We start from the raw sequence: 23,062 nt of genomic DNA, 5'->3' as shown, positions 1-23,062 counted from the left end.
ACTGAAACCTTGTTTAAAAATAATTCCCTCCAAGGTGTTCCGAACTAAACGAACGACAAAATAATTATACGGTCATCTTACTGTCATAAACCCAGTTGTGTCTACAATCAATATACCATTTGCGACTGGTTAATATCTTAATAAGAAACTAATAGAGATTACAGACTAGCCTTCTCTAGGGGTGGGCCAGTGGTGTACCTGTGTGGTCCAATCTTGTCAACTAGGCCTGGGTTGTATCGATAAATCCTAGTCGATATTGCCCAGAGGTTGGGAATTTAAATTGGAGCGAGAAGCAATGAAAATTCCTAACCTTTGAACATTCTAGGGTTTTATTTGTTACGTTTTATTAGCACTAGCTAAGTTGTTGTATATTTATAGAATATCTTTATGTTACATGGAGAGAACAGTGTTAATCTTATAGTAAATTATATCTTTTAAAATATTTTTTATTTCGAGTTAGTAAACTAAACATATCCATAGTTTTAATATGTATGTTACTTTAAATAAAATTTAGATAAATTTTCTTTAGCGCATTTAAAACTCAATTAATTATAAAATAAATAAATCCTTTATTTGAACTAGCGTGCAAATGTCTAAACAATTAAATTATTTATTGACATATTTTATAACTCTAAGAACTTCCTCACAGTCTTTACTTAAGTTTCATGTCCTTTTAGCAATGTTAAAGAGTTCAATGATTTAGATTTCAATTAATAATTACCCTCTTAATCATTAAAAGTAAGTCAGTCTGAGCGTTTCTTAAGGCAGTTTTTGCCGCGCACCACCACTATATGGAAGCAGCTGCCCACTGAAGTATAACCGATAAGACGACAGAAAGTGAAAAAAGAGTGTGAATGAAACATTTATTTATTATGAATAGCAAGAGGAACAGAAAAGTGGAACAAGAAAGTACTAAACTGTTGCCCTAGGTACAGCAATCGAAGAAGAGGAAGTCTCTTCTTCTAAATTGGAAGGTGGATAGACCAAATTAAGGAAACAGCAGGTGGTACCTGGCAGAGACTGGCACAGTGCACAGAGGAATGGCGGGATCTGGAAGAGGCCTTTGCCAAAAAAGGGCACACAGATATCTAAAAGAAGGAGATAGAAATATACATATGTAAAGATAGAAGATTTAGATATAATTAAAAGGCTATTATTATTATAATGATTATTTATTACCAATAAGGTTTGTTTTTGTAAAATAGCTAATATAATTATTACAAAAAGTACATCACGGAAAAGATATACAAATGGCAATATTCCGTGACTAATTGGAAAATGCTCTCCTGCGGGAACATCAAACGATTTTCAACAAGAAAATGTTGCCATCATTGTTTTTAGATTATCTGCAATAAATCACTTCGGTATCCCGTGTTATTGAATCTGTGGATTAAAGGATAACTCTTATAAGAAATTGTTTTCTGAGATTGTACTGAATATACGTAGTACGTATATCATAAATCAGCCTTGGAACAAAAAGTCAAATTAAAAAAAAGCAATATGTAAATTCAGTACTTTATGGTCTCATTCTATCTGGTTCAGTCACACAGACTAAATAATAATATAGTTATTAATCTGTGACGATAAATTAAAGTATGATGTTATTTTTAAGAAAGTAATTCAAAAACATTAAAGTTACCGCGTTTTTTTTACAACAGATTATCGCACTTTTGTAATCATTGGTTTATATATATATATATATATATATATATCATTAAACAAAAACACACTCCTTTTGACGCAATAATCAGAAAAAACACTTTACTGGAATAAAAAAAATAAAATAAATCAGTGGCGCTACAACCTCTTTAGGTCATGGCCTCAGATTTCTGATTTGTTTCATGATCATTTTTAAATCTAATAGGCAAGTAGGTGATCAGCCTCCAGTGCCTGACACACGCCATCGACTTTTTGGGTCTAAGACATGTCGGTTTCCTTACGATGTTTTCCTTCACCGTTCGAGCAAATGTTAAATGCGCACATAGAAAGAAGGTCCATTGGTGCACAGCCGGGGATCGAACCTACGACCTCAGGTATGAGAGTCGCACACTGAAGCCACTAGGCCAACACCTATAGGTAAAAAAATTTAAAATCAATCCATGCGACAGCTCTGTAAAGAGGTCTTTATAAATTTTGTTTGCTATTATTTGTTTTTTTTTCAAATATACTAAAATGTTCAAATAATTAAGCCAGTATATAAGTATAATCCTACCAATTAAAATTGGTTTTCTTTACCACATTTTCCGATCTTTATAAAAGTAACAATATGTCAGAATTCGGTGAAAAAATCCATACTGCAATTGAACTAAGGTTATCTAATTGCCCAGACGTTTTGCTTTTACCATAACATTTTTACTTTCCACGAGTCGGCAAGTTGTACTAGGCCCTTTTCAAACAGTCGAAAGCTGTTTGTTGTTAGACGCAAGCGCTTCACGCGTTAGAGAAAAAACGGGAATAATTTTTCATAACATTTTCTTATATTGTGTTGTGTTTTCGTTGGTTTTATTTTTAATTTTTAATTATGCTAAGGTAAGTCAGTGTTTGAATACTTATTTTTTAAAGGAATGGTACAATACAATAAATTTGGTTAATTTAGATTTAACCTTTTCAAAGGTTAAGTTAAAATTATTATTAATTGAATTAACTGAAACAAAGGTTCTTTACGTAAATACTATCTATTTCTTTATAATATTTTGTTAAATTAACGAATGTTTATGGATTTTTTAGCTTCTATGATTTAATTTTAATTTTCTTAAGAGATTGTCCTTAACTCAACAACTATGAGTACGGCTAATGAGGTTATTGATATCATTTATGAAAATGTTTCCCACTAACTGAATTTCATAACGTATAATTAGCTTATCAGTAAAAGATAAACTGAGGTGTCAACGTTCGACAAGTGCAGCATGGTTTTATGGCCGGTTCCTATATCTAACTTACGGATATAAAACTGTTAAGATTTAAATTGCCTTGGCCATATACAAACGGGCAGGTATTTGTACACTAATAAAGCTCTATGGCTGGTCAAAGAGTATTGGATATTTCGCTGCCAAATGGGGCGGGCCCGGTTACAATTTTCAAATAACGAAAAGTTTTTTTGACGGATCGTAATACGGAAATGACGGGTGTTAGATGGTGGACTCAGTTTCCGAACTTAGACTCATAATTGGTCCGTTGTGCGTGCTTTAGGGTGTTTTAGTATTTGCAATTTGCAATTGCATTGCAAATGTGTCGAAAAAAGCTTGGTAATGACCCGATGAATGATGAATAACCAATCGCATTGGTTTTTTTTATTTTATTTTATTATAATTAAAATTACAGAAAACACAAAAAACAACTTAGGTGCCTAAAGGGCTACAGTACACATTTAAATTCCTAAACTAAAAAAATAATATTTAGAATTAATACAAAAAACTACAGCAATGACAAGTAATGCGGATTTTAAATATAATATTAATTAAAACGCCTATTTACCGTGTTGTTTTAGATTTGTATATATTATTACTAGCTGACCGGGCAAACGTCGTTTTGCCATGTATATCATTTATAATAAAAAATTAGAGGTTGATCGTAGAGGGGTGAAAGTTAGGGGGGGGGGGGGTGTATATAAAAACAAAAAAATATCTTAAAATAAAATATTTAGGGGTGGATTACCCATAACATTTAGGCTGAAAAATAGATGTTGTTCGATTCTCAGACCTACCCAATATGCACACAAAATTTCATGAGAATCGGTCAAGCCGTTTCGGAGGAGTTTAACCACAAACACCGCGACACGAGAATTTTATATATTAGATTATTATCATTTCAAAATGTGGGCCCACTGAAAATTTGTGTTGTTAGTGACGTCGTGTAACGTCAATCAAACTTAAATCTAGTTTCAAGCTTAGTAGATTTGAAATATTTCACAGAGTTAAGTGTAAGTTGCTTTAATCAATAATCTTTACTCTGTTCATAAACAAAATGACAATTTCGTTTTACATTAAAGTAAAAATAAAACATTAAGTACTGCCCTGCGATTCTGTAACTCACTTTTCGAACTCACACAGCGGTTTTCGCATCGGCGGTCGCTCTTAAATAAGTCGTGAACCAGTCATTTTATGATTTGGCATTCTGAAAAGGTGGGAGTTTGTAGTTCATTGTTTATCAAAAGTGAGTTACAGAATCGCAGGGCTGTGCAAATGTAAATATTGGTTAACATAACAAGTGCCCGCGTTTTGGTATGTCAAATTTGCTTATTTCCATTCTATTAATAGCAATGACCACAGAATCCCTATTGAAATAATCGAAGAGCGTCACTAATACAGCGGTCTAGTCAGGAAGCGAATCCGATACCGGTGAACTAATGGCAAGCTGCGACCACGCCGCACGTCACTTTACATTATTCTATTTATTACATGCAATTTCAAGTATTTCAACTATATTTAAACATTCGTGTATAGCATTTTATTACACTTAAGAAATAATATCGGGTATTAATGCTATCCGATCGGATAGTTTTCGAGTTAACAAAAATAGCATAAAAAAATTAGATGTATTCTATGCAATATTTAATTCAATTGAGTGCGCATATTCTGTGTCATACCGAAATAGTGATTGAAGTTTGTGAACTAAGCTGTGGAATCTTTACAGTAAATTTCATCAAACAAAAACAAGTAACTCATAGGGATTTATAGGTGAAAATTAAAAATGAAAAAAAAATGAAAATGTAATAGAAAATTATATACCTAAAGTTAGAACAGCCATAATTTAGGCTGCCAAATAAGAAAAATCTCTAGTCTATTTTTTATATATATATAACAGGGGGCTGAATGCTCTCCTAATTTTAAGTAATACCGCCGCCCATGGCACACTCAATGTCAAAAGTCTCGCAAGTTTGTTGCTGTTTTCTGCTTTCTCTTTGTTATTTTGTTTAAGTGTTTCTTTTTCCATATGTCTGTTCTTTGTTGAAATATGGAATGCCTTTTTTAATGCTCTTCCCATTAATAATTTATTATGAATGATAGACTTAGAATCGCTACCAAATGGGGCATTTAATCGATTGAGGTTTATCGAGTGTTCACTGAGAACCGGCTCAAAGCAAACCACTCTGTTTTATTGACATTCTTAATTTAAAGAGTTGTTACAACATATTTAATTTCTTTAGTCTATTTAGAGGGTTATGGTATTTCTTTTTTATACAATAACTTTAACTAGTACGTATGTTATTTAACATACATACTAAAGGATAGTTATTATACAATATAATATATTGTTAAATAACAAGGGTTCACATTTTAATTAATGGATATATAATACCAAAAATGAAAACAACAATGTTTCATGCCACATGATGTCTATGAGTCTATGAGTGTTAAACCATTATTTGACATTATGAGAATTGTAGGTAATTATTTGACAGTTATATTATTTCCGGTTTAAAAACATTATTTATTTGTTTATTAACAAAAATTAGTTACAATCTTATATACAAATAGTGCTTGTAAGGGTTTATATTATTAAAATGAGTAGCTGTATTTTTTATACAAATGAAAGGGACAGAATTGCCTATCGGCCACGTGATCAGGCAAATCTGTGACTTAGAAGCTAGGCAGCAGGAGAGTGTCCCACCTTACCTGAAAAGGGACTTTATCTGCTTAAATTTAGGTCTGGTGGTGGTCTCGTCAAGCCTGGGCGACAACTTCTCTGAAAATATCCTCATGATATTTATGGGCGAGTGGGAACCCGCCGGGAACCGTGTTATCTCTTGTACTATTTATCTTACTGAGATATTTGATTAAATGCCATAGCAGATTTTGTTCCTGTATTGTTTTAGGGACGCTAAATTAAAATTATAAATCGAATTAACAACTCTATATAGATATTGGTAGTTCTCATCCGCGATTAATGTAACAAGCTGTTAAAGTTTATTTACATTGACATTGATTTTGGACAAACTAATGCAAATTAATAAGACCGGAACCATCAGTGGTCAATCATATGTTTATTTAATGATTCAAAAACCACGTTAGCTGTGTATGTTGTTGGTTCCGAGTTGGAACCTTTTTTCTACGTACCTACGTAATTAACAATGAAAAAAAATAAAATGGCTGGTTTTTTTATACATTCACACACAATCTGTCATGTCATGTTCTGACACAAGCTTCATTGCCCCAGTTAAGTTCGTAGGCACACACATTGATGGCTCTATTATTATTAAATTTATATCATTTTAGCTAACCCTGAAATTCAAAAGACACGTGTATCAATTTGACAATAGTCGTATTACTAGTTTGTGAGTCATTTTGAGTGAACTTTAGTTTGTACAAAAAAATTTAATACATATTTCCTTTAAATGTTATATATTTTCCGAGAAATCTTTCTGGTATATTAGTGAGTTGATCCGTAAAAAGTATCTATGGTACAATTTATTAAGTATACGAAACAGACAGAAGAATGTGATACAAGTTTATTTATATAAGTAATCTTACAGCTAACATACATATTATAAAACAAATGACTTAGACAATATACATACAACGCCAAAACAGATTACATTGATAAACAATATATATGAAACAGAAAACATAAGTACATTAATAGACAAAAAGATATAAAATAAAAAAAAACTGAAATTTAACATTAAACAAAACAAAATTAATAGGTACTTAATATGTATTTCAAAGTCAAAGTCTTCCCGCCTACCAAATATTTCCTCACATCCTCTTAGGTGAAATGGAAAATATCAACATGTGTTATAGTTAGCTAAATCCGTAAACATTGGCGAAGTATGCAGGTAATTCATGTTCGTACACGTCGTCACTCTTTGGATCCAGCTGATGCAAAGCATGCGATGGTAACACCACATCTCAAAAGCTTCGAGGACTATTTGTGTATACGGTTTAATAGTCCATGCCTCACAACCCTGAATTGTGTTGTTTTGTTTCGTAATTATGATGAAAAAATACTACAGAATTAACTACTTTAATATTTCAACTGAATAATAGGAATGTGACAAGATTTGATAAAGTATGACGAATCTCATCATCTTGACGAGATAACATCAAGCGCGGCGCTTGCGCAGGCTTGTTAAATTCCATAATTGACTTATCTACGGTTTTATTGATTATTTCTCCGCTAAATTGTGGGTGAATTAAAGATTTAAATAAGAAATGCGTGTGATAACTGTTCTTATTACAATTAAGCAAAAAAATACTGTTCTAATTCCCTTTGGAACATTAATTGTTGCGGATAAGCCACATTACAGAGCCAGAACAGTGTTGGCCTAGTGGCTTCAGCGTGCAACTCATCCGTGAGGTCGTAGGTTCGAACCCCGGCTGTACACCAATGGACTTTCTATGTGCACATTTACTCGAACGATGAAGGAAAACCAAAACGTCCACAGTGTGTTGTGAACGGGCTACAGATCCTATGTAATCTATTTTAAATTTAATGTATAATAATAATGTTTATTTGGCTCTAATATTGCACTTTACGGGTTTACATGATTGTCTATCTTTGTGAGAGGCTCGTGCCTATTACTATAGAAGACTTGAAGACCTGCCTTCCATCGTAGATATAAAATATACAAAGGAAATATACTAAGACGAAACTAAAGTAACAAACAAAATAAAACTAAAGCATGAGTTGTGATGAGGCTTTTTAGAAATTATTTGTGTGTAAATATATAAGGAAGAGTTAAGTTGTAGAATAGAAAAATGAATAATATCTCAATTTAAATAGTTTCTTCTGAGTTATTACAATCCCAACAAAGTAACTGTATAATTTAGGACAGGAAGTAACAATGTAAAATTGTTATTGCAATCGAATCCAAACACGTCGAACATTTCCCGAGAAAATTGGCTCAAATCTTTGAACTTTTGTGACCTAACTTTCACTTTATTTGAAGAGACACTAAATTTTAGAAGCCATTAGAGTGTTTATATCGTGTCACGGGAGAAAACTTTAAAAGCATTTTGGAACATCTTTGTTTTCATTGATACCACGTTATTAAGGTTTTGAGAGCAAATTAGGTTTTGAATTATTTGAATAATAGATCTGGTTGGTTGTTGGACGTGCGTGCTTTTTCTTAGGGGCCCCTAAGTAGTAGTTCAAGTATTACGTAAGCAGATATACTGCAATTTATCCCCCCCTTCCTCTTGTCATTAAAAGTAAGCAAAGCTCTCAAAAATAATAGTACATAAAGGTATTAACTTTTTGTAGCAATCCTCGCAAATGCATTTCGTTTTCAAGCATAGACAACGTTTGGTTAATATGTGTAAAAAAGTAAATAATTACTATTGACTTAATCACCAAATATGAAAATCAAAGACCCCCCCCCCCCCCCCCTATAGTGCTTACCTAATACTTAAACGGCCCCTTAGATCCGCAAATAACACATACTCGAAGTAAGTTACTAACAGCCGTACGCCCGAACGCTAATATGGCTAACCTACGAACTTTTTTTTTGGTAAGATTTTCAATTTACAGACCAGTAGGGGTCGGTCCATTAAGTGCAATGGACTCCTACCCACTAACACCCAACAGCCCCATCTGCTGGCTATGAACAGAAGGCACAACAGTTTCAACTAACCTATACCCTGAGATACCTGGTCCAGGACGGGTTTGTGTCAGATGGCTTTTGACAGATAATTCGTCAGTTACAATATTTTGTCACATTTATTCAATAGCGAAATGCTAAAGACAAAAACACTAAATTGAACTTCTATTCATGAACCAATATATTATTATTTTATACTAATTACTAGTGTGAGATTTTGATATGTTATTCAAACATTTATTTTGTAATCTTAGGAACTATCTAATAGGATTTCAATGTAGTCGTGATTTGATACTTATAATTTTAGAATCATTTTAATCCCAATAATGTGTCAGAAATTAATACGACTTTTGTGTAATGACGTGTTTGTCGGTGTGAGTTCAAATTCCGTGTTAATTGAGAAGTGCGTTGGCAATGCAACATCTAATACATATATAAAATTCTCGTGTCACAATCTTCGTTCCCAAACTCCTCAGAAACGGCTCGACCGATTCTTATGAAATTTTTTATGCATATTCAGTAAGTCTGAGAATCGGCTACTATCTATCTTTCAAACCCCTAAATGTTAAGGGAGGTCCACACCTAAATTTTTATTTTTTAGATATTTTTATTTGTTTTTATTTTTTTATGATACAGCATATAAAAATACATACAATCCTTAATTTTCACCCCTCTACGATAAACCCCAATTTTTATTTGTTAATTAAAATCTTATGAATTGAACTCTGAGTTTTCTATAGAGAAAAATTTACACAAAAACCTAATAAAAATCATTCCAGAAAACTGAAGTCTCTAGGGTAGCATAGCTAAATGTTCCATGTTGGTATGTACTAAAAAGGTAGGCTAAGTAAAATAAAGATTTCATGTATTATATAGATAGGCATATATTTTATAAATATCTTCCTCACTATCTATTGGTGAACACTGTTTGGTAGTATTTGAGTTAATTGTGCTCAAACCGACGCGGCCGATGGACTCCATTGTATTATTACTGTTTAAATAATGTGGCAACACTTGCTATAAGATGTCTGGAATCATTTTAATTAAAGAGACTGTTTTGATAATAAAAAAGAAGTAGCCACCATTTATTTGTTGCTAAATATTTATCAATTTTCTTAACATAATTCAAAAATCATTTATTCATATAGGTAACAAAATGTACACTTATGAACGTCAAAAAATAAATATACATAAAGTGCTTCTAATTTTACATTTACTGCTAGTTCTCAAATCAAAGGCGTAGAACGGAAAAGAAGAACTGGACATCACTCAATATTTTTTTTTATTATTATTATCATTTCTACTACCAGCTATTATTGAAAGATCTGTCTCTGCTTAGGAATGTGTGTGCTCCAGGATTAGAAGGTACAGAGGATTTCAATACAAGACGCCAGCGTACGTGATATGTGAACAGGTCATTGACCTCCTGAAATCACGGGTGTTCTGTTATATAATTATGTCCAATAGTGGCAATCGTTGTCGCCTGTTGACCCATCAACTCTCAAGTAGCCAGGCTAATTGTATAGTCTTTCAATGTACTGTGTTATCAATCATTTTGATACTTACGGGATTTCGTGTTTCATTATCATGTATATATTTACGCACACAACTTGTGTGCAAATCTTGACCTTTGAACTCTTTCCTTTTCTTGTATTTGGAATAAAATATCACATTTTTAGTCGTTTAAGTGGTACAAATCCGTGCGTTTGAGCGGCTGTGAACCATTTATTTCTACGTACGCAAGTAATAACACTTGTTCGGTAAAGGAAAATATAGCATAGAAACGAAACTTGCCTAAAAGCGAAAAATTGCAAAGAAGAATTGGTAGTCTCTTTTCTTAAAGGACCCTAAGTGGACTTGGTTCCGTGGGCACCTGGTTTCACATAGAGGTGGTAAAACCTAAATGGGTTTTGGCCTCACTTTGCAACCGTTTCTTCAATCATTTTTATTTTTAATCAAGTCATCAATCATGTCATCAATTTGTGGGTTCGAGACATGCCGTACGTTACTTTTCTTCGGAGCAAATACCTAGAAAGAAAATTTTATTGCCGTGTTTCGAACTCCCGACCTCAGGGACGAGGCTTGCTTAAGCCACTCAGCCAACACAGCTGTATAAATAATAATAGTATTCCATCGTTATATATACTAAAAAAAACAAATCATTTACTGCAAATATTAAAAAGGCACTTTGAAAATCAAAATCTTATAATATTTTTGTATAAAAAGACTCTAGTTGCCCCTTCCAAAAGTTAGTTTCATATGGAGAAGAATGGGCAAGTAACTCCATACTTACTCTTTTAAAAATGTGCCTACATTAAAAAAACTCACTATTCTAAAATAAAATAGGCGCATGGTGCTGTAAAATGTTTAAAATACCATTAAAAAAAATGAGAAATTTATTTCATTTTTTTGTAATGAAATAAATTTCTCATTACAAAAAAATATTTTTATTTACATGAGAAACTATATATATAAGTAGTAATGGTTTTATAATATAAATATGTACATACGAACGAGATACACCTCGCCATCAGCCGTCCCAATTATAGTACTAGGCTCATATTGATATGTATCTTTAATGCGGTAATTGTTTTAATAAATTAATGCTTTAATTTTAAACGGTAATTGTTAAAATTAAATACAACTCAATGCAGCACATAACAAGATACATGGTGTTCATCTAACCCAGTCTTAAACCATAACAGTCATAGTGAATATTTATATCGGAAATTTTGCATGCTATTTAGTTTATATCATCATTGAATACATAGTTATTACAAACCGGACTTATCTTGTATGGTTAACGGTGCTTAGGACATTCACTTCACCAGTTTCCAGAAGGTACCATAATGTGATATTGGTTTCGATACACCCACTTAATGCTCCTAATATCTGATGAGGTAATTTCCCTTTGAAACGAATTATATTGGCTTAGAAAATATTACATATTTAAATTGCTTTGCTTTGTTTCATTAGTTTTGTCTAAGTAACTTTGTCTTATGTAATTTTGCACTTCTTGCGCTCTATTTCTTTAATTTTTTCTCACAGTGAAGTGAACCTTATCGCTTATAAGGTGGCTAGTTGCCCTCTTTATTTATTTTAATTATACTTCTGTATTAATGCAACGGAGTGTTGATAAATAAATTTTTAGGCCACCCGTTTTAGGTCTGGGCCTCAGATCTGTATCTGTTTCATAATCATTTGTCAATCTAATAGGCTAGTAGGTGATCGGCCTCCTGTGCCTGAGACACGCCGACTTTTTGGATCTAAGACAAGCCGGTTTCCTCACGATGTTCTCCTTCACCGTTCGGGCTATTGTTAAATGCGCACATAGAAAGAAAGTCCATTAGTGCACAGCCGGGGATCTAACCTACGACCTTAGGGATGACAGTCGCACTCTCAAGCCACTAGGGCAACATTGCTTTGTTAATAAATAAAAATTCTAACTTAAATGTTAGAATATTCAAGGTGTTTTATTAGATTTTGATGGCAGCTCTGGCAGCCAAAACTGCAAAGGCTCATTTAAACAATAAAAAGGATGCGTTCATACACTTGCTACAAACTGAGCCACATTTTTAGATCAACCAACCAATTCGACTTACGGTCGTTCAAAAGAGCGTACCAATTCATAAAAGTGCTTTACTCGTGGGCCTTCTTGAATTGAGATCCAAGGGTAGCGGTATAATTTTAAAGGCCGGCAACGCACTTGCGAGCCTTCTAGCATTGTGAGTGTCCTTGGGCGGCAGTATTACTTATTATCAGATGGCCTGCCCGTTTGCCTTTAAAAAAATAACTTAACATCATGTAACCCTCCAGCCCGTGCCCCCTTTTCTAAAAAAAAATACATAGCTATAAATAATAGTTTACGAATTCTAACATAAGCGTATACATGATTCGAACGTGATAGATGATTCTTCCTATCTGTAATGCGACCATTCTTATGCTACTCCATCTTCATACAACTCTAGAAGCTTCTAAACACTCCAGCAGTAAAGTGTAGAGGCCATGTTATGTTGAAAGCGATATTGCTAAAACGCAGTATATCGGCTATCACTACCCGCGGTTAACCGCATGTCATATAAAAGCACCCACACGTTCCCTTTTCTCGCGGTTTAGGTAAAAGTTTAACCGCAACTTGTTTAGCAATTTTCTTAAGTATCATATTGCGGTACACTTTCTAAATCAATGGGTTTTTTGAAGTTACGAATACATAATCGAAAGTTTTCGCTCATAAATATTTATTGTCGTAACTTTATTGTTGGAGCTTTGAAATATATTATGTTATATTGATATTATTTGTGTTCAAAGTCTTACATTGCAAGCTAGAAGCTAGTAACTTCAGCGAGACTCTCATCCCTGTGCTCGTAGGTTCGATCCCCGGCTGTCCACCAATGCACTTTCTGTCTATGCATGTAACATTAGCTCTAACGGAAAATCATAAAATGACTGCTTCACGGCTGATTTGATAGCGACCGCCGATGCGAAAACCGCTGTGTGAATACGAAAAGTGAGTTACAGAATCGCAAGGCTGTTAACAGACTGTGTCGGATTTACAATAAAACTGTGATGCAAAAATGACTCGGTGGTCATTTTCAGCAACTCCATGGAGAGCTTTCTCCGAGTCGTTATATAATCCTTGCTGTATTCTTATTTCCTATTATTATTTTCTTTATTCCTACATAATTATGTATTTACAGTGTGTATATGCGGCTATTTGGCGGTTTCGTGCGACTTCTTCAATACAAAGAGTCCCCTCGTGAGTTGTGTGCGATATCGCGGGCTACTCGATTGTGAGGAAGTTGCATGGATCTGGTTAGCGCTGCGCCTTCTTATGTTCTCATGGCATTTTCTCACGTGTATATCCTTTCTATAACATATTTTCCTAAGTATCTTGTCTTCTTAGTAGATTGTCTTCCTTGTAACATGTGTGATGTTTGAGAGCAAAATCAATAAATTCTTTATAAGTATAATAATATGAGTTTACACGGAATATAAACTAAACTTATAAAGACCATATTATCGTATTTGTTACTTGGTAACCGTCTATGAAAACGATCTTTACCAATAACAATTCATCTCCACGTTTATCACATAATAACGCCGTTTAACGACTTTAAGTTTAACCAGTAGGTACAGTATCGATACAATTTTGTTCAAACAGAATTAAGTGGGTCACTGTATCGAAGGCTGGGGTTAGAGGTTGGTGCCCTTACTGGAAGCTCGCTAACAGGCGATAATTGGGCCCTAAGTTCATGCTAATTCGAGTACGGCTTGTACAAACAATTATTATTTGTCAAAAACTTTGTTTAAACTCAACATCAGCTAAGGTAACATTTGTGTATGTTAATCACGTGAATTTGAATACATTAAATTGCATACAGCATACCGAAACTTAAAATGACCTATTGTGCGTCGAAAGTTCTTAATTTTGGCTTTGTGCCTACTGAACTTTCTCCATTTGTCCTTTTTGTGTGTACAATCCAGCTTTTCAAGTGCTTATCAAAACTTCATTAAATTGAGTGGGATTTGAAGGACAACTTTCTTCTTGATTGTTCGTTTTTTAATTTGATTTCGAATGTACTGATTGAGCTATTGTACGACATTGTATTGTCTCTTGAGATTAATTACTGACGTAAAACGATTAATATGATTCAATCTTAATTATACCGCCCTCGTAGATATTCATTGCTCATAATTGCATTCATAACTGCAGCTTAGGGTTTTGTTGGATTGGCGCAGTGTTGGCCTAGTGGATTAAGCCTGCGACTCTCATCCTTGAAGTCGTAGGTTCGATCCCAGCTGTGCACCAATGGACTTTGGATGTGCGCATTTACCATTCGCTCGGACGGTGAAGGAAAACATCACGAGGAAACCAGCTTGCCTTAGAACTAAAAAGTCGACGGCCTGTGTCAGGCACATTAGGCTGATCACCTACTTGTCTATTAGATTGACAAATGAAACAGATACAGAAATCTGAGGCCCAGACCTAAAATCGTTGTAGCGCCACTTTATTTTGTTTTACTAAGCTATAAATTATATCTTATTGGAGATTATCGTTAATAACGTTTTCGACACTGTTTATATCAAATTAATGGAACAGAGTGAAATGGGCCATGTTTTTGGATAATAAAACTTTATCAAATAACTAGTATTCAGACCACCTATAATGGTGAAAGGTTTGTTAAATTGGATTTGGAATTTTATGTCGTTCAAATGAACTTAATGGAATGCTTTATATAAATTGAGGAGATTGATCTTTTTGGATTCGAGTTTCCTTTACGGACTTTTTAACTGGCTTAATGTTGAAGGTAATTTGGCTGGCAAATGTTGAATTTTGATTTATGTGTACTTTAACATCTAACTGGACAAATTAGTAATACCTTAAACTAATATTAACTTAGCAAGTATACATAACTTGATTTTAACATTTTTTGGTTGCGTAATTGCGTGTTAGTTTGTAAAGACAAATATAAAATGTTATCTATCTTAAGAATTTAATTACATTAAAATTACTCTTGGGCCGTGTGGTTCAAGTGCACAGGCGTTAATTAAAGATTTAAGTCGGCGCCTGGTTGATAGTACCCCAGAGCTTCTTCGCTCATCGAATAAGTATCGCAATACAGCGAGGAAATGCTGCCAGCGTTAAAGGTACACTGCCACAGGGACCCAACTTTTAAATTTGTTTTAATTTTTAATTGTTATTATTACTATGTACATTGAAATATGAATATTAATATGGCATATATCGATCGGAAATTGTATAAATATCCACAATATTGTACTGAGCTTTTACCAAACACTACTTTTATCGCATGAAAACTTTACCAAGTATTTAAGAGGCTTTTCATACATTATTCCGCGATCACAATCAGTCATGAAATATTTAGGATATTAGAGCAGTTGTGCCCTTGTGGCTTCAGCGTGCGACTCTCATTCCTCAGGTCGTAGTTTCGATCCCCGGCTGTGCACTAATGGACTTACTATGTGCGCATTTAACATTCGCTCGAACGGTGAAGGAAAACACCATGAGTAAACTGGCTTGTCTTAGACCCAAACCGTCGACGGCTGCACACATTGCCTTGACAAATTATCGTGAAACAGATACAGAAATCTGAGGCCCAGACCTAAAATGGTTTGTGGTGCCACTGGTTTATTTTATATATTTTTATAAGTTGTAATAAAGTCAACATATAACCTTGTCTAAATTTAAACCGCCAGTACAATTTTTAAAATTTAAATTTTAAATCCTATACAGTTATGAACCTTAATAAACGTACAGTATATAATTAATCAATTTGTTGAGTATCGTATAGATGAATGAATCAACGCTATAAGGAAGCAATATACCTTTATGGGAGTAATTCACAGTTCCTGGTAGCGGTGATTACCGAGACCACTGACACCCACGTGAACATATTTCGAATTTTTAGTTCGACACAGTCCTATGTGTGTGAGCTTTTAGTTGGTGTTTCACTGGTGGCCCACAATAACTTGCATTGTTAAAAGGTAGTAAAATATAAACTGAGACATGCAGAAACTAGTTTTATCGATAAGCGGATATTTTTAAAACAGAGGTAGGAGCACTCACTTTGCTATAAGGATTGCAAGTGCGTTGCCAGCCTTTTAATAATTTTTTTGCTCTTTTATTGAAGGAGCCTATGTCGTTACAAAACAAAATAAAAAAAAATTAACAAAGGCTAAAGCGACTTAAAACAGACTTTAAAATTTATACATATATTTTTTACGACTTGATTTTGATGAATTTGTTTACAGCTGTACTGTTGTAGTATGATATTTTTTAAGAATTATATATATATAAGCAGAATAGCGATGTAAAAGAAAAGTTGTAATATAAAAAGTACTTATTTGTCGTACAGCCCAATTAGAATACCATGCATCTCACAACCACAGCTGTAAATCAAATAATTTTCGTGTTATCTTGTCGTGTCTAATTTTACTAGGCGAAGAGCGCAGGTGTGAAACTAATTTATTTTCTATTTATCTTAGTAGTGATAAAGAGTACTGTAACAGCTATTATAATGAACGGCTAGAACGTAACTCATTAAAAAAAATAACATTTCTAACCCCTTAATCAGTGTTACAGAACCGTTTTCAAAAACAACAAACAAAGTTTGACAGCTGACACGTGTCTTGTGTCAAATGACAAATGACAGTTAACTATGTAATAAGACTGATTTAATTTATTACTATTTGAGGTCCCTGCCCTATAATCATAACCACTAAGCCGTATGTCAAATACATGTTGACATATGGGAGGCATATAGTTCTCTAGTCTCTGAATCTCACCCTAAATAATAAACATATCCTTATCACCTTGACGTCCGTCGTTCTACAACTGAGCGTTTTTTATGGCAGTTTTTGCACCACCACTATGTGGAACCAGCTGCCCACAGGTATTTCAAAACAGTTTAGACTGAGGGTCCTTTAAAAAAAGAGCGTAACAGTTCTTAAAAGGGCGGCAATTGCGAGACTTTTGGCAATGTGACTGCGGACGGCGGTATCACTTAACATCAGAACTTACATAAAAAACGAAGTACTATTGAGAACTTCCAATGCTCGAAATTTTGCGAATCATGCACCAATTTATTACGAAGACAAAGTGCAATGACTGCTTTTCTAGCGTAGTATAATATTTAATCGAATAGATAAAGTTATCTAGTTTAGCACACTGACACAGTAAGAGGTTTCGTAATATGTTGTAACTGTTGATTCTTTAGATAACGTGACCGCGGACGGCGATGTTTGGAAAAGCATTTATAGCGTTGAATAATTGCTACTTTGTATAATTCAATATTTGCTTGTTGTTTTAGGACTAATGAAGTTTAGATTAATTATTGCCGCGTGTTGGGTAATTGTCGTTAAGGAGTCTGCGCTGCTGTCGCTGATTTGTAAATTGAAAAAATGATATTCGATTCGTTTTTTATTTATAGTTTAGTTATGCCAAACAAAAGTTATTACTCTTAGTTCCGTGAAAATCAAAGTTAATGTGGCCCTTAGTCCGCTAAAGTCTTAATTAAAAAACTTTAGCTTCAGTTTGTCTCGGCTACACCAGTTGTTGAACACAATTATAAAATTAAACGGTTTAACTAATAAATTGTTTTACGTACTGTGTTTCTGTTATCTTGTATTTTTTTGTGAAATTTCTTCGACGTATTTTAACTGTTAATCAAATTATTATTTACTTTGGATTACATAGCTATCCATTTTGGTTAGTTTAACTCAAACAACAAATTTTAGTACTTTCAACAACAAATATGTATTAAAAAATGAAAATTAATAAATCAAATTTGAGATTGAGGGCAGTGTATACTATATGGATACTAATAAATGCGCACATAGAAAAAGTTGGTACACATCCAGAGTTGGAACGCAGAACTTCAGGGTTGAAATTTAAACAATGCTGTCGCAGGCTATATCTAATACATATAGAATTTAAGTTTATAGAATTTAAGTTTATAGAATTTAAGTTTATTTAAATTTAAGTTTATAGATCTAAAAGTAAATATTTTAATTTGTTAAAAATCTGGCTGTGTAACGAATTCTTTATTTTGTTATTAACCTTCATTTAATGTCTGCCGAATTATAACCTCAATTCCGATTGATTAATTCCGTTTAATATTTATTGACGTCCATCGGGTCCATCTCAAAAGGTGTGACGTACACTAGAGTGATGTGATCCGTAAGTAGTGTAGAATCTCTGGTTCCAGGACTGTTTTCAGGTTCAGATTTGTTTCTGTCGCAACCCATGTACAATGAGTATGTAATTTTGTTTGTTGTTTTTTAAAATGATTAGGAGGTTAGAAATGCTATTATTTTATAATGTACTAAGCACCTCACACCGTAATATTACATCGTTAAAATGTCCTCTGTTTCATCATTGTGTGATGATGATATTAATTTATCCATAATCGGAAAGGCAAAGGACTTTAGCCCATACAGCCAGGTCTTGTTCTTGGTAATAATTGGAGAATTTTGGTAGTTTTAAAGGCCATTAGGAGTCCATCTTGGTAACCTCAATTTCCATTGTTTTCATCATTTCGTAACACAATTTGACAGTAGACATATATGTCATCTGTCAAACGTTGTTGTTTTGAAGGTTCGACAACTGACGTTAGAAATGCATTTTTTATAATGAGCAACGTCCTGGGCGTTCATTAATATAGCTGTTACGGTACTATTTATCGCTAAGATAAATTTAACATCAAAAATATTGATGTACTTTGTTCACACTTAGATCACAATGTATTTTATCTGTATGCGAGCGATGATAACATTCCCATATGAAATAAAAATGTTTAGGATGCTGGTGTCAGATTTATATTCATACATAACGACTCTTACGTTTGTTTTCTTATCTTATGACTTCCTTTATCACATATTTACGACCATTGAAATATGTTTGATTAATGTAATAAATTTTGAAGCTTCTCATTTCATCGGCTTAAATATGTTTTAGGTAGGTATAACACAAATATGCATCAGAATTATTTTAAATAAATAAGCTAATAATTTTTTTGCTTATCATTATTGCAACAGCTACTTATTATACGATATCTAAACAATTACATTATACACAAAATCCAAAAACGGAATACACACTAAAACATACACATAAAACATGTTTAACAATTATTGCCTACTTTTACAAATTATATATATATAAAATTGTAAGATGCATTGATCATAATAATATATTTAATATTAAAGAAGAATAACAAAGCCATTATATTTAAAGAAGGCTACCAAAGTTTTTTTTATTATTTTATAAGCATTTTTTTAGTTACATTAAATATGTTCATTATACATATTTTCTGGTGATTTGTGTTATAATCTCAAGACTGATACATGACTGAGTAATGTAAATAGTTTGTATAAGACCGAGGAATATTAATATTTTAAATATGCCAAAGTATACAATAAACAATAGATTGATTAATCCAACTAGCTTAAACTTAAAGCTAATTTTGAAACGGTGTAATATTAATAAATTTTACTAATTAGACTGTCATTTGACACTTTAGATTAACGATTGGTTTGTCTCTCAACTAGTTTATCAAATGGTTTTAAAGCCTTATTGCTGCTGTATGCAGTTAATATTTAAAACAGTCTAAACTATGTTATACAAGTATTGTACTAATGTAATGTAATAAATAAACCGGTGGCGCTACAACCCTTTTAGGTCTGAACCTCAGATTTCTGTATCTGTTGCATGATCATTTGTCAGTCTAATAGGAAATTACGTGATCAGACTCCTGTGCCTGACACACGCCGTCGACTTTTTGGTCTAAGGAGGTTTTTCTTCACCGTTCGAGCCAATGTTAAATGGGCATAGACAGAAATTACATTGGTACATTGGGATACGACATCAGGGAAGAGTTTCGCACGCTGAAGCCACTAAGCCAATACTGCTCTCAACAAAAAATATATTTCACCCTACAATTGATTTTGAGCTCAAGAATTTTGTCTATTAATTTACCCATACGATATTTAGATTATTAACAAAAATGTTAATTTGTTCCAGGTCGTAAAACAATTGAAGCGATGTTCAACGAAGTGACGTAGATTTTGTTCCTATGACAATTATATAGACTTGTTGTTTATTAGTATATGGACTGTAGTGTACAATGGACAAATAGTTCGTCAAAGTGAATGTTGTGAAAATGAAACGATTCAGACGTTGGGCTCAGAAGCGTTTTTGGTGAGTTTTTTAGCTTTTCTTCTCAAAATCCCTAAGCTCCTCAACACCCTTAACACATTATGAAGTTCTGGAAACATTAAGACAGTAAAATAATAAAAAAAATTGTTTTGAACGCGTAAAGTTGACGGAAATCTGCTCGGTATTCATTCTCGGCTTTCTGTGGCGTCTAAGATAAAAATACGGATTTACGAATATACTCAAACTCAAACTCAAAATATCTTTATTCAAGTGGGTAACCAAGTACACCTTTGAATCGTCAAGTTAAATTAATCGTAAATTTACATTTACTACCAGTTCGCAAGTCAAGGGCGTAGAGCGGGTAAGAAGAACTGGCAAGAAACTTTCCGCCACTCTTTTTAATCGCCAAGTATTGTCATACAAATTGTTTGAACTGGATAACTATTTTTTTACTGGAATATAAGTAAATCACTTATGTATTTATTTTCCTTTGCCTGAAAGATATTGTTTTTTTGCAATATAGCCGCCTTTTCTAATTTTTATAACCTTTGTTTGTACTCTTAAAGAAAGAAAATATGGTATAATAATCCAGCAAAATCTGCATAAATAGTCACGTTATTCTAAAGTTTAAGATGTAACAATTTAAGCTGAAAATAAAGATTTAGCTACAAATATAACTTTTTAAGTGAATAAGGTAAATCCATTCAATATTCCTTTTTTCTTACTAAGGCTGCCTGATCGCCTTTTAGCGATTAATTCTAATAATTTGTATTACCTCTATTTATACTCTTAATGCGATAAAGTATTAATAAAAATAAATCAGTGGCGCTACTATTTTAGATCTAGCCCTCAGATCAGTATCTGTTTCATGATCATTTGTCAATCTAATAGGCAAGTAGATCAGCCTCCTGTGACACACGCGTCAACTTTTTTGGTCTAAGGCAAGCATCTCCTCACGATGTTTTCCTTCAACGAGCGATTGTAAAACTTAGAAAGAAAATCCATAGGTGCCGGGGCTCGAACTTACGACCTCTTCCGTCGACGTGATAATAACACAGAAGTGGTAGTCGACGTAATTCTAAAGGACGAAACTTCCCGTTCTTAAAATAAATACGGTTCCATAGAATTCCAGTCACTAGGTCGGCAGCACCGTTCATTACAAGTGTTTACCAAGTCTGTTGAGATAACAACACGGCTTTTTAACTGACGTTGAGAGTCTACGAGCGACACCCGGCTTCGTTTATTGAACTTACGTTACTCATAAGGTCCATTTAGTTATTGATAATTGTAATTAGTAATTAAAGGAACACAATACTCATTTTAGCTAGGTGTCGTTGAAGTAATTGCTATCTTGACTTAGCTTAAATAAACGTTTATGAAAGACTCTGATATTCGAATATTCGTCACGTTATTACCGAGAGTTTTTACCGGCTTTTTCTCTCGGCCTATACCCTCTGTTTTCTTTGCCGATAAGTAGGGATTAATAATTTAATGACGTGGAATAAGTGATACCTGTATCTTATGTTCCATAAAAAACATATATATATATTTTTTAATTTTTGTGAGTATAAAATTTTGTTCGAGCACATTAAATTAGGAAATGTTTTTGGACTAAAACTATTTGTTAGTTATACTAAGTATTAAACATTAATCTCTGAATTACAATAGAATTACAAATAATAAAAAAATGATCCTCTGAAAAATGCTGCAGCTACTAGGCCAATATAGTTTTATAATGCAACTAGCTGACCCTACCCGGCAAACGTTTGTTTTGTCATGTATATTATTACTAGGAATCATTTTTTTAGTTCAACAAAAATAACTATCTACAATAATAAAAAATAGGGGTTGATCGTAGAGGGATACAAAATTGGAATTGTATGTATTTTTGTATGCTGTATCATAAAAAAACTAAGACAAAAAAAGAAACAAATTTTTTGTGTGGACATCCTTTATCACTGAGGGGTTTAAAATATAGATAGTAGACGATTCTCAGACTTTCTGAATATGCATAAAAAATTTAAACAGAATCGTTTGAGCCGTTTCGGAGGAGTATGGGAACTAACATTGTGACACGAGAAATTTAAATGTATATAGAATTGTTGAAGTGAGACTAATTTATATATTTTTTCCCAAATGGGTAGGCAGAGACCACATATCTCCATGTATATGCTAGGTTATCGGAACTTTTAACTTGTCCTTGAAGGTTTTTACATATACAGTTTTCTACACATTTAAATTGCAGTGAATCAGTGAAAGTAATTCCACTTACCAAAGGGCACAATACGTTAATAAAGCATTTGAAAGAAGTGTTTTACGACTCCACGAGCACTTACTGTTATAGCTTTCCCGCGTATTGTCACTTGAAAGTTAGTTATTAAACTTTCCCGTCAAAACACTACAATAAGGTTTTATTTCAGAGATAAATTATTTAAGGGCTCACATAAATCTATTAATAGATAATTCTCTCAAGCGAAGATGTTAGGTTTTCTTTCAATTCAGCAGTTTGTCTTGCGGCTTGAGCGTGTGATTCTCATTCTTAAGTTTATAAATTTGTGGTAGTTTACTAGAATAGAACATACGCACAATGTTTATTCTCTCGGAGGAAACGCAGGCTGCAAGTTCCCCGTACTAGACTATCTAAAGTTAGTAATTCTTTTTAAGCGCTAATAAATAATAAAACAAAAAATAACATTCATTTATGTTATGATTTTATTTTCAATTTGTATGACAATACATACTTGGCGATTAAAAAGAGTGGTGGAAAGTTTCTTGCCAGTTCTTCTTACCCGCTCTACGCCCTTGACTTGCGAACTGGTAGTAAATGTAAATTTACGATTAATTTA

General features: G+C 33.2%; 1 protein-coding gene across 1 annotated transcript in view; it reads left to right on the top strand.

Annotated features, from left to right (window-relative positions):
- The first annotated feature begins 2,414 nt into the window (after nucleotides 1–2,414).
- LOC125060356 (thrombospondin type-1 domain-containing protein 4-like) overlaps nucleotides 2,415–23,062 on the top strand; it is an 85,620-nt gene continuing 64,972 nt past the window's right edge. Inside the window, exons 1-2 of the mRNA XM_047665233.1 lie at nucleotides 2,415–2,529; nucleotides 20,082–20,258. Of these exons, the coding sequence (XP_047521189.1) occupies nucleotides 20,221–20,258 (38 nt within the window). The 5' untranslated portion in view covers nucleotides 2,415–2,529; nucleotides 20,082–20,220. The remainder of the gene's footprint in view (nucleotides 2,530–20,081; nucleotides 20,259–23,062) is intronic.

This window comes from Pieris napi, chromosome 2 (assembly GCF_905475465.1).
Source record: "Pieris napi chromosome 2, ilPieNapi1.2, whole genome shotgun sequence".
Lineage (NCBI taxonomy): Eukaryota > Metazoa > Arthropoda > Insecta > Lepidoptera > Pieridae > Pieris > Pieris napi.
This window is presented reverse-complemented; position numbering and strand designations above follow the sequence as displayed.